At 34.3% G+C, this 12,438-nt stretch overlaps 1 protein-coding gene across 1 annotated transcript; it reads left to right on the top strand.

Annotated features, from left to right (window-relative positions):
• Positions 1–1,568: 1,568 nt before the first annotated feature.
• LOC106068098 (uncharacterized) lies at positions 1,569–12,084 on the top strand. The gene is made up of 6 exons (XM_056009037.1): positions 1,569–1,670; positions 3,620–4,081; positions 5,271–5,350; positions 6,923–6,980; positions 9,529–10,200; positions 11,190–12,084. The coding sequence occupies exons 1-6, from the start codon at positions 1,610–1,612 to the stop codon at positions 11,822–11,824; spliced, it is 1,968 nt and encodes a 655-aa protein (XP_055865012.1). The 5' UTR covers positions 1,569–1,609; the 3' UTR covers positions 11,825–12,084.
• Positions 12,085–12,438: the final 354 nt, after the last annotated feature.

The raw sequence follows: 12,438 nt of genomic DNA, 5'->3' as shown, positions 1-12,438 counted from the left end.
TTAAAATTTTGAAACAGTCCAACTTTGAGTGTATTTACTGTTTTACCCACTTAAATAAAAAAAAAAATCCTCTTCTTCAAGTACTAAAAGTGTAATGTCGCTGTACTCTCTGAGATGAATGTGCCTCTCTCGCCTTATCTCCACCAGGATCTTTGTGCAATGTTCTGTTTTCTCAGAAACTGTCCTACTGAAAACAGTGGTGTCACTAAGGGTTGAAGGGTGTGCGGGCCGTCCAGGGGTGACACCCATTTCGGAAAAGTAGACTTTTTAAAAATGTGACTTTTAAAAAATAAAAAAAAATGTCTCTCACAATTTAATCTCAAAATATCCCTTAATTTAATTTTTTTTGACTTAAAATCTTCCTATTATGAGGAAAATAGACACCACGAGAGTTGGGCAACTTAGATATGTAGAAACACGATGGACGTGAGGGGGTGACACCTTAGCCCTAGTGACACCAATAACCACCAACGTTCACATGCCTTTTTAATCGCTTTTATTTTTAATATAATGGACACAGTTATTTTTTTGCTTACAAAGCTTCTGTCTATATGTGTGGTAAAACGTTTGTACACGTTATTTCTTCCACACCCCATTCACACCCCACAGTAACCTAGTAGTCAAATAATTACTAATAATTATTTTTTTTAGTTTGATACCAAGAAGGGAAAATGAATGTACAGTATTCACAGATATGGCTAAATAGTTGGGTTTAGTCCCCAAAGATAGTTGCACACTTTTTTTTCCTCCCAAACCCATTCTCGGATCAAGTTGAAACCTTAAACAATTATTTATTGTATCTATAAAAAACATGAATCATTTTAAAATTAACCAAACATTCAGATAGTTCTTAGTTATTTTGTTTGATATCAACTACAGGACAGAACCTCTACATCAGCGGTTCTCAACCTTTTAAGCTCGGCGACCCCTTTTACAATCCCCCATTCTGCCGCGACCCTCCCACCCCCACCCCCCACACAGCATTAGAAGAATAGACAACAACAATCCATATTTTCAATGGTCTTAGGCGACCCGTGGCAAATCGTCAATCGACCCCCAAGGGGGTCGCGAACCACAGGTTGAGACCCTTGCTCTACATCGTTGAGATATATAGTTATAATTGCTGAGTTCTTCCCTCTAAATATATATTTTTTAATGTTTTTGTTTTATTTGATTGTTTACTAATATGCTAAAGAAAATAAGGTAAAGGCTATGATACCATGTTCAAGAAAGCGAATCGCAGACTGCAAAATATGGTTTGCAAATCTGCAGGTCACATCAAAATCTCAGTAGACTGATATCTGTACGGACAATCTTTTTACTTCCTTTTATGTTGGCAAGCATTGTATGCCAAAGATTTCTATTTCACACATCAGCTCTATGAATATAAAATGCTGAGATATGGATGTATGGTTAAAAAGTAAACATTATTTTATAATTGTGACTGTTATGTCCAACGGAAGAAAACACTGAGGGTGCAGGCAGAAAACGGAACACATGCATCTCTGTCTTTGCTTTAAGTGGCCCCTTGAAAACAGTAGGATACTCTTCTGTGGATCAAGTCCTTATATAAAGTCATTGGTTCACCAGACATTAGTGTAGAAACGAAATGGCGAGATTATTTCTACTCTTGGTTCTCTGTGTGTTTGTTGTCTCATTGGCAGGTTCAGGTAAAATATATCAAACTGAGTCTAAATCATTTTACTTAAGTAAATGTTTGTATTTTTACCTAATACCTCGTGCGTTAAATGCATTTAAGGACTTTAATATTTTAGAAAGATTTGACTATGTTAGAAAGATTTGACTATGTTAGAAAGATTTGACTATGTTAGAAAGATTTGACTATGTTAGAAAGATTTGATTATGTTAAAAATATTTGACTATGTTTGTAAGATTTGACTATAATAAGAAAGATTTGACTGTGTTAGAAAGATTTTACTTTGCTAGAAAGAATTGATTATGTTAGAATGATTTGTCTATGATATGAAAGATTTGACTATATTAGATTGTTTATGTCATTAACTTTGACTCATTAGCTGTAATTATCTTCTTATATAATACAGACGTTACTTCAAAAAAGAAGATGATTACGTCCTACGCGTCATGCATTTAGTCATGCATATTAACCAATGACTTAAACTCTGCCAAGTCACTTGTTTTCCTGGCTAGCTCAGGCAACCCATTCCATGCTCTAATAGCACTAGGGAAGAAGGCGTATTTGTACATTTAAATATATTCTCTACACTCCAACTTTATACTTTTCACGATTAACTCACTCCTTTTATCATATATAGGTATTTGACTTTGTGTTGGTATACGATAAGACCATTTCACACACACAATAAAGCCCCGCTGTAGTGAGCCGATGAAGGCAGTGTACTGGTACTAGGCTGTTAAGTGTTAGTCTCCTTTGATTTGACAACTATCACGTGTTGGGAAGGTCGCAAGCTTATGGCCATATTTCTTAGCGAGTTCAAGGGATGAAGGTTTAACAGAAGCTCTTCTTTCATCTCAAAAGCATTGTTAAGATCAACTCAGGTGCTTTTTGGCCTCACCTCTCATAAAGAAAATTATTTGGCTGCATATTGGAAAAGTCAAACGAATGGGAAGTTATTTAAAGCCCCCCCCCCCTCACCCCAAAAAAAAAAGCCTTACAAGTGTTGAACTGTGGTTTGTGGTCAGGCAACTGTTGTTCGGTGGTTCATTGGCGTACTCTTCTTCTTCTTCTAGCCAGCTTTATTGCTGCTGAGCTGTGAGCTCTTTTGCAGACTGTGCCAAGGAAAAAAAAAGTGTGCTGTTTTCTTCAGTTGTTCAGCACTGCCGTACATGGTGTTGGTTATGTTGGGATGGAGTGGTAGTAGGGTCTGCCTAAGATGGACTAGGAAGGGGCATTCAAAAAGGAATGTGCATACTCAGGCAAAGCGTTATTTCATGTGTTTGGAGGTCAAATATCAAATCTGCTATTCACTGCACTTTATTAACGAAGCCTGCCGATTGGTAAAATACAATATCTATATGTGAATTTTTATTTTGGTGTGGAAGTTGGGTTGAACCGAGACCATTCATTAAAGAAGGCCTCAATTCTGACCTGCAACGTCGCAACACGTGGGCAGCTCGTTACACGTCTTACAGACCTGTGTCGTGTCTACTAGAGGATGTGCCTCGGGATTATAACACCTGCCGATTTCTAAGGTTTTATGATTTAAATTTGTGTCTCAAACTTGTATGTGTGACTTCCCCCAAAGCTTTTGTTCGAAAATGTTCTGATTGGTGGAGTCACTAATTAAAATTTGAGAAATATATTTAAATAACAATAGCTTAGAAATCGGCAGGTATTATAATATCGAGGCACATCAACTTGTTGGAAGGTTCATGGTTCAAGCAAGTCATAAAAATGACAACACAATCCAAAATTGTGTAGTAAAATTTTGTTTCTTCTATAAATTAGGTTCCCTTTAAAAGTTAAAGATTGTTAAAGCCTGAGGTTTAGCCATGAGACACACCAGCTGATTTTCGGTTATAGAAACAGGTGACATTATCGTCATTCTGGTAATCAAATACTCTGTAGACATATTTTTATTCCTCTTCTTATTATTATTTTTTTTCTTTTTTTTTCTAGAGCTTGTCATCGATGTCCAACCAAACGTCATAACGACAGAGATAACACCCCAACTTGTGATCAACTGTTCTATAACCAATAACGAAGTCCAACAACTAGACCTGATCAAATCTCTAACTCTTTCTCGTTATAATGAAACAATCAGAGACTTTGATGAACTCATAGCTTTGGATTCCTTGACACTAAATCTAAAGCAATTTGTGAGATTTAAATATTCACAAATCAGTTTTGGAAATCGGTATATAACTTTAATCCTACATAATCCAACTCAGTTTGATGCCAGAATATACAAATGTAATGCCACTGGAGCTAATGCAGATGGGACAAATATTTCTTTGTATGCTAAGAAGGCAGTAGAATATGAGACAAACTCGACCGCTTTAATTGAAGAGATTCGACGTATCAAGAAAGACGAAAACTATTGCTCTTTCAAGAAAGATGATCTCGCAGACATCAAGCAAAGTAAGTTAGAAATATGGGCAGCAGTTTATTTATACATTTGATCTAGGAGAGGGTAAGTACCTTTACAAGATCTACTTTGGCAACACAATTTCTTTTTATACTATTTTCTTTAAATATTTATTTCCTTCTCTTCATTAGTATTGGCTATTAGTAGAACGACTAAAGCTAGGTTCTTCTAGTAGCTATTTAGAATCCTACTTTGTAGAAAAAGATTGAAATGTATCTGTTAAACTCTAATTTGAGTGGATTACTTTTTTCATAAAGATAATTTAAGAAAAAATGACCCTTGTGATGAGTCAGAATCACAGCAAGCATTGAAATAGATTGTCCTTAAGACCAATTCTATTATTGAAGAAAACCTTTTCAATCCTTAGCCCAAAACATGTTTTATAATGCCTATTGACGTATACACAAGTAACATTCAACAGGTTTGGCTTTATCTTTTAATTGGCAAGCATAGATTTTAAGCCTGACAGAAGGTAAAAATGTCATAAATTGGCGACTAATCAAAAGAATATTTCTTACATAGTGTTTTACAATGTGGCTAAGCTGTTAAGAGCTCGGTTTCCAAACCTGGAGCCCTTGGTTCGAATCTCGATGAAGGCTAGGATTTTGAATTTCGGAATATTTAGGGCGTCCCTGAGTCCACCCAACTGTAAAGGGTACCTGACTTTAGTTGTGGGAAAGTTAAGTCGGTTGGTCGTTGTGCTGACCACATGACACCCTGATCGTTAACCGTTAGTCATAGTAACAGATGACATCAGCCCCATGGATCGCAAGGTCGGAAAGGGAAAATTGAATTTACTTTTTAGCCTTTAGCTAGCAGCTAATAGAACGAACCCATAAATGTCATACTTAAAAAAATGTCTTTGTAAATGTCAAGTTAAACAAATGTCACTATTCAGTTTTTTATGTCATTGTCGACTTTAATCGATGCATCCAGAAGTAGAATTCTTAAAGTGTCGAGAGAACCAAATTTAAGATTATACACACCCACACCTAAGCTAAAATTTGGCACAGTTATTTCTTTTACCTGACAACAGAATAATAATAAAAATTCATCAATTAGTTAATTAACTATAAAAGTGTTTCGACAGAAAAAAGTACTCTCATCAAGACAATGGAAAAATGTAAATCTTCAAACTCCAAGACATTGAAATAATGTTTTATTTTAAATTGTTTTTTTCAGGATCGAGAGTTTATTTCTCTGGAAGTTCTGATATTATTAAAGAACGGATTGAACCTTTGACATTAAAGTGTACATTTCAGGTAAAATAACTGTTTTTTTTTAAAATTACCTTTCTATTACAGAGGTTAATGAAAATACTATATGCGTCACTTATTAGTACTTAATTCTTTGCAGTACAGAATATAAAGTCGTGTAGGGCCTATTTACCTCCACCCCCACCCATTCATCCCCGCACAAATTCCTACCTACAATTTCTGGTCATTCTTCGCCTTCTCAATGAACCTGGAAAAGTTCTACAATGTTTTATAGCATTTTTTGTTTCATTTTGAACATCCTAACCAACTCCTACATTGATATTTGACCCGTGAATTCCAGTATCCCTTACACCTGTACCAAACATTGTACAGTAATACATACCTTCCTTTAGGTTTTGCAGAAATTATGTAGTGCAACACACCAATTCACACAGCTATAACCTATTTTAGAATCAAAATCTTGTTATTCTTATATACTGTCTACAATGGCGAGTTACGCTCAAACAATCGCAGAAGAAAGAACGTACATGTTGCGCTATAAAACATGATTATATTTGCATTATATGTATATGTGCATATTTTATGTGACTATAACCAATTCTCTGAAGGTTCTGAACATGCGCCCTTAAATCCAAGCTCTCGTGTTTTGCTACGTTGAACTGGTTAATATTCTATTTGTGTTAGGCATGAATGGTTCTAAGGATTTATCTATGTCCAACGAACGATGATGTCATCATTTTAGAGTCTCTCGTAGAGAATTTAGAAATAAATAATGCTATTCTCGGAAGAATTATAACTAATTCAAGTTTGGATTATAATTGATTAACTTATTCTCTGACATTTTCAATGTCAATATCACAAACACTGTTTTTTTTTTTTTGAGTCCTCCTAAAAGGGAACAATCCGCTCAGTCTTTACAGGTTTAAGTTGTGTGTGGTTTGTCTCAGAGTTATCTGTTCTTCCGTTATAAAAGATCTCGTAAGCTAGACAAGATATTGAATATCCGAGTTTGTTATATTTTGTAGCTTGCAAAGCTTAGGTAAAATAGTTTTAGTATATTGTTGTAAATCTAAGGCAGACAACTCAAACGAAGTTCTGCAGTAAATAAATAAGTGTGTTTATTTACCAGGACAAACACATAACAGCTTTCTGTATTCAAAGAGTCTCGTTGCTAATTCTACCAGTCCTTTCACCAGCAACCTGAATACGGACCAACAACAGCCTTCCCCGCTTCGCTCGCTCCAGGTCCCTTCTACAATCTTCAGGCAGCACGAATGACGGCTCCTTAGTCACCAACAACTTAGACTCTTCAGAATCACGTGATACACTGTTCTTTCCTCTATCCCAGCGTCTTCCTGTTATGGTTCAATAGTGCCGCGGCGCGTACCACAAGTACTGGGGCAGCGTTAGGGTTACAACAATATTATTATTTATATTATCATTAAATTGCAAAACCGTCCTTTTATAGAATAACAACATTTAAAAAATATTTACTATTAATAGTAACAAGGGTAGGCTATATGAAGTAAGGGATGTAATTAATTTGTTTTCACCCAAAAATTTTGTTATTAAAATATATATATATTACTTAATAATAATATATATATTATTTTACAGGTTTTAAAAACAGATCAAAATGAAACTTCCAGACTTCAGTCTTTGTATATACTTCATGGTAATGCTTCATTTTGAAATGGTTCTGTCTTTACATACACATGATTATGTACACTTAAAGCTCACACTCACGGAGAATACACAAACAAGAGTTGTCTCTACTAACATATATACAACCTATTTTTGTAACTTATATTTTACTGTCTATCTATCTATCTATCTATCTATCTATCTATCTATCTATCTGTCTGTCTATCCATCTATCCATCTATCCATTAATCCATCTATCTATCTATCTATCTATCTATCTATCTATCTATCTATCTATCTATCTATCTATCTATCTATCTATCTATCTCTATATATATCTATACTATAAAGTAGAATGTGAGGTGTATGTATGTTACTTATAGACATCAAAACCGCTAGACCAATCTTGATAAAACTTGGCAGGAATGTTTCTTGGGTACCAACTTAGACCTTAGTGTATGTATCGTAGCCCTGAAAATTACTTAAGACCCTAAAAAAAAAAAAAAGTTGTCCGACTCTATTAAAGCTATAGTATTTTATGGATCTAGGCCATGTCTACAATGTTGACATGAGAAAAGTTCGAAAGGATTTAGACCTAGATCTAATTTTAAGAAATACACTTTGTGCATATAGTTTTTTACTTTGACACATGAAAATACAAAAGAAGATCCTTTGATTTCATTATATAATAAAATTAACCTTCAATTTTGTGTTTCAAAAGCATTTTTACATTAATTAGTTCCTTATATATGTAACTACAGATTTCCTGACGAACATTCTTACATTAGACAATACGTAATGAGTCGCGTACTAAAAACTAATTCGTTTAATTGTTTACTTTATAATCCCATCCCTAGATCTAAAACTCTAATTCAACTCTAAGATGATAAAACTTCTGTTCGCACAGATAGTTTTATACTTTAACACATAAACATACTAATTATAGTCCATTAACTTCATATATTGATCAAATAAACATTCAAATTTGGTTTTCTAAAGTATTATTTTTAAGAGACTACATTCGTTTACAAAAGCTGCGAAGCCGAGTTGAGATAGGCCTAGATCTATATTCATTCATGAATCGCGTACTTAAAATTATTTCGTTTGATTGTTCACTTTATAATTCCATTCATTTAACAAAGCTATCGCTCTTTTCGTTTTAAATAGATATGAATGTATCGACTTCGGGTAAACCCATTTTCGCAAACCTAATTTTATTTTCGTAGCGAAAGAGAAATAACGTGAAAGGATCATTAGTTAAGTTTAACATACATCTAAATCCAATCGACTACATTAGTAAACACAAACTTAGACCCGCAGGCCGCGGGTAATGCCAGGCTAGTGTATATATAATTCTCTTCATGGCTCAGGAGTTTGGACACAAATGAGTAAAGGAAAGATCACTCTTTTATTTCTACGAGTCGGACTATAGTTACCATATGAAAAAAAAAAAAGCACTAATATTTGGCCACATGGGAGAAAACTCTAGTTAGACCGTTTTTATGTTAAAAAGTATAATAAAATTCATTTAAATTTAGCTTGATGTAAACAAAGTTTATCTTTGTTAGCGCAGGTCCTATGAAAGTGCGGGGCCCACTGCGGTCGCATAGGCTGCAGTGGCCCAAGGCCGGCCCTTCAAAAAAGCGGCGTATGCTACGCCGTGAGTCGACTAGTTCTAATAGTTTGAAATGATCTACACCAAGGAGACATAAAACAATCTCTCATATGGGCGCAAAGGCGTTTTTTTTATACATTTAAAAAATTAGATGACAAGAATAGTTTCGCATGAAATGGCCTGTGTTCTACCGGAAATATTTTACTCTACAGACGCTATGAAAATAAATTTCTGAAACTTGAATTAGAGAAAAAATGTTTTTTTTTTCTTTCATTATTCGATTAGTATTTGACCTTCTATTTTGTTTTACTAGATTAATTCTTGTGCTCTAAACAAAAAGAGAATGCGTTTCTGATGTTCGGAATGTTTGAACAATTCTCCAATATCGTCCAGCTCCTCCCCCCCCCTCCCACATATTTTTCGATGAGAAAAACGTTCGTTATCTTCTCAGGAAAAAAATGACATTCTGAATTTTTTAACGCAGGAAAATCCTCGGAAGAATCATAATGTCACTCCATTTTTAAAGAAATTTTTCCGGTGAAAAAAAAAAGACTTTAAAAAATATCTAGGAAACAATATTTCTAAGAAAAAAGACAATTTGAATTGGAATTAATGAAATCTTATTAAGTAAATTTGGAGTCCAGGCATATTGCAAGTAAATATGGAAACAAAATTTGCGCTACAATTATATTACTCTAAGTTTCTTTTCAAATAAATCCTAAATTCCCCTCCCCCGACTCAACTGGATGTGCTTACAGCGCTTCCCAAGACTCCATATATAGCAAAAAGGGCAACGTAAATTTGTTATGAAATGGCCACCATGGGTAAAAGTTTGGGCAACTTTAAATTACAACATAATGAGTAAAATATAGATATCAATGAATTGACATAAAAAATGAGCGATACTTTGTCTATGTTGTTTTCTTTATATTCTTTATAATAAAAATATTTTATTTTTTGACAGAGTCCAAAGGTGTTATTGCATATGTAAACAAAGATCAACCCGTTGTTACAAGTCTCCAAGGAAGTAATATACAAAATGTTGAAGGAGAAATCTATGACAACGCAATTAAAGATTCCTATCTTCAAGTCACATGGAGTAATCTGAAACACACTGAGTCAGGAAAATATTTTTGCGAAGCCCATAATCAATATTCAGAAGGAAGAATTGACAAGTCAAGTAACATGTTAACCATTACAGTTGAAAGACCAACGTTTGATGACTTGGTGGAAGCAATTCACAAATTGTTTACACAGGTCGATGGAGCCAAAGAAAGCCTAAAAGCTATTAATCAAAATATAAAGAACATCAACAAAGACTTGGTTTTTAAAGAACAAAATATCACAAGCATAAGAGAAGAGGTGATTAGAAATCAAAATAATATACAGATCCTTAGTGAAGACTCGAACATTAAGGAACAAAATTTGACAAGCATTAGAGAAGACTTGAGCACTAAACAGCAAACTTTTTTAAACATCAAAGAAGACGTGATTTTAAATCAACAAAATATAGACAAAATTAAACAAGACTTAAACACTTATCGACATAATATGAGCAACATTGAAGAGCATCTGGAAGTAATCTTAGCCAATCTTTCAACTGCCTCGATAAAAGTGAAAAATCAGACCGATGAAGGTATGCATATTTACGTATTTTTGTGGTTTACACACTGTTAGGCGCTTCCGAGGTGTCAAATCAAATAACCAAATGGAGGTAAAAATCAATAAAATCCAATACCACCGGCGAAAGACCGAGCAATCAATATAAGACACAAAGATAAAGGCACATTCCTTGTCCCATATGCTAGGACAAATTTGTACAAATACTCCTTCTTCCCTAGTGCTATTAGAGCATGGAATGGGTTGCCTGAGCTAGCCAGGAAAACCAGTGACTTGGCAGAATTTAAGTCATTGGTTAATATGCATGACTAAATGCATGACGCGTAGAACGTAATCATCTTCTTTTTTGAACTAACGTCTGTATTATATATGATAAGATAAGATAAGTTATTCGACGTTGTTACAGAACGAGAAGTTTAATAACAATGAAGGGAACAGTCGAATGTCAACTACCTGTTAACGTTCCTATCTCTAAGGCGTCCTAAAGTAGTCTGTTTACATCGGCTGATATTTCGCTCTGCCAAACAAAAACCTAGTCTTCTCTCTACTATTCACGTCATTATCTTTAAGTCAAAACTTTCCCTATTTCCAAAACAAATAAATAATATCTAATTGTGCCACAACAATATATATATATATATACATCACGGGCTTAGCCAGGGGGAATTCTTGGGGGTTCAAAATTTTGTGACTGATTTTTTGCTTTGATGACATATTGGTGTTACGTAGTTTGCCCTGGTAGTGGCGAAATATGTAGGTCGCAGCTGGGGCTGCGTATCCACGGGAAATACTGCATTCCTCATTAATCTTTAGATTTGGCGACAAGCCTTATTATTATTATTACTATTATTGTTGTTGTTTTTATTATTATTTTTTTAAATTTTTATTTTATATGTGTAGCTATCTTTCTGTCAGACTAAAAATTTATAAAAAGAAGACCAATAAATTTCAATGTTTTTAAAGACGTTTAAATCCCCTCACTCTCCAAATTTTTTTTCTCTTTAGGAAGCACACTGAGCTATCCACCCCGTAAAACTTGTCGTGACGTCAACAGTACAGACGAGAGTGTGGTGGTAACATTAACTTCCGGGTTAAAGGTCATGTGTGACACCAAGACAGACGGCGGTGGATGGATCATCTTTCAGAGAAGAATCAGCGGAAGTGTAGATTTCTATAGAGGCTGGAAGGAGTATCGTGACGGCTTTGGAGATTACAACATTGGCGAATTTTATCTGGGGAATGAAAATATTTATATGTTAACATCTACTGGGCAGTATGATTTAAGAATTGATTTGAAATATAAGAACAATGCATTTTTCGCGCAATATTCAAGTTTTAAAATATTGAGTGAAAAAGAGAATTATAAATTAAACATAGGAAACTATTCAGGAGATGCTGGTGATAGTTTTTCACGTCACAATAACGCATTCTTTAGCACTTTCGATAGAGATAACGACGAGAGTAGTGATAACTGTGCAGTGAAATTCCCAGGAGCCTGGTGGTACCACGATTATTGCCATAGCTGTAACTTAAACTGTAAATGGGGAAGTACCGATCATGGCAAAGGTGTCAACTGGTATGCGTTAAGTAAGTTTAATTCAAGTGTTTCCTTTACCGAGATGAAAATAAGAGAAATATAACAAGATAACTTCTGCTGGACTATATGATTTAAGAATTGATTTGAATTACAATAACTATAATTATTTTGCTAAATATTCGAATTGAGTGAAAACAACAATTATAAATAAAATAAAAATAGAAATATAAATTAAACATAGGAGTCTATTCAGGAAATGCTGGTAATAGTTTTTCAAGGCACAATAACTCTTAATTTACCACTTTTGATAGAGATAACGACGGGTATAGCGGTAACTGTGCAGTAGACTACACGGGAGCCTGGTGGTACAACAGTTTATGCCATAGCTGTAACTTAAACGGTAAATGGGGAAGTTCCGATTATGGCAAAGGTGTTAACTGGTATAACTTAAGTAAGTTTTATTCAAGTCTTTCCTTTACCGAGATGAAAATAAGAGAAATATTATAAGATTAGAAGCGTACTTAATATGTCTCATAAGTTATATTTTATATTTTCTTCTCTATGCTCGAGGACACATAGTAGGCTAGTCCAAATTTTGACTTTTTTTTTGTTCAAAGCCAATTTAAAAAAAATAAATAAGTTTGACATTAAATATTGAAGTGATATTAAACGAATCCCCTACACGTCTGGTGTTTTACTTTCTCTTAATCTGTTGGT

This window comes from Biomphalaria glabrata, chromosome 13 (assembly GCF_947242115.1).
Source record: "Biomphalaria glabrata chromosome 13, xgBioGlab47.1, whole genome shotgun sequence".
Taxonomy (NCBI): domain Eukaryota; kingdom Metazoa; phylum Mollusca; class Gastropoda; family Planorbidae; genus Biomphalaria; species Biomphalaria glabrata.
The sequence above is the reverse complement of the archived record's forward strand: the minus strand, read 5'-3'. Positions and strand labels throughout refer to the sequence as shown.

Coding starts and splice junctions, on each gene's coding strand:
- LOC106068098 (XM_056009037.1), top strand. CDS start 1,610: ATGGCGAGATTATTTCTACTCTTGGTTCTCTGTGTGTTTGTTGTCTCA. Junction 1,671..3,619: donor TGTCTCATTGGCAGGTTCAG/GTAAAATATATC, acceptor TTTTTTTTCTAG/AGCTTGTCATCGATGTCCAA. Junction 6,981..9,528: donor GTCTTTGTATATACTTCATG/GTAATGCTTCAT, acceptor ATTTTTTGACAG/AGTCCAAAGGTGTTATTGCA.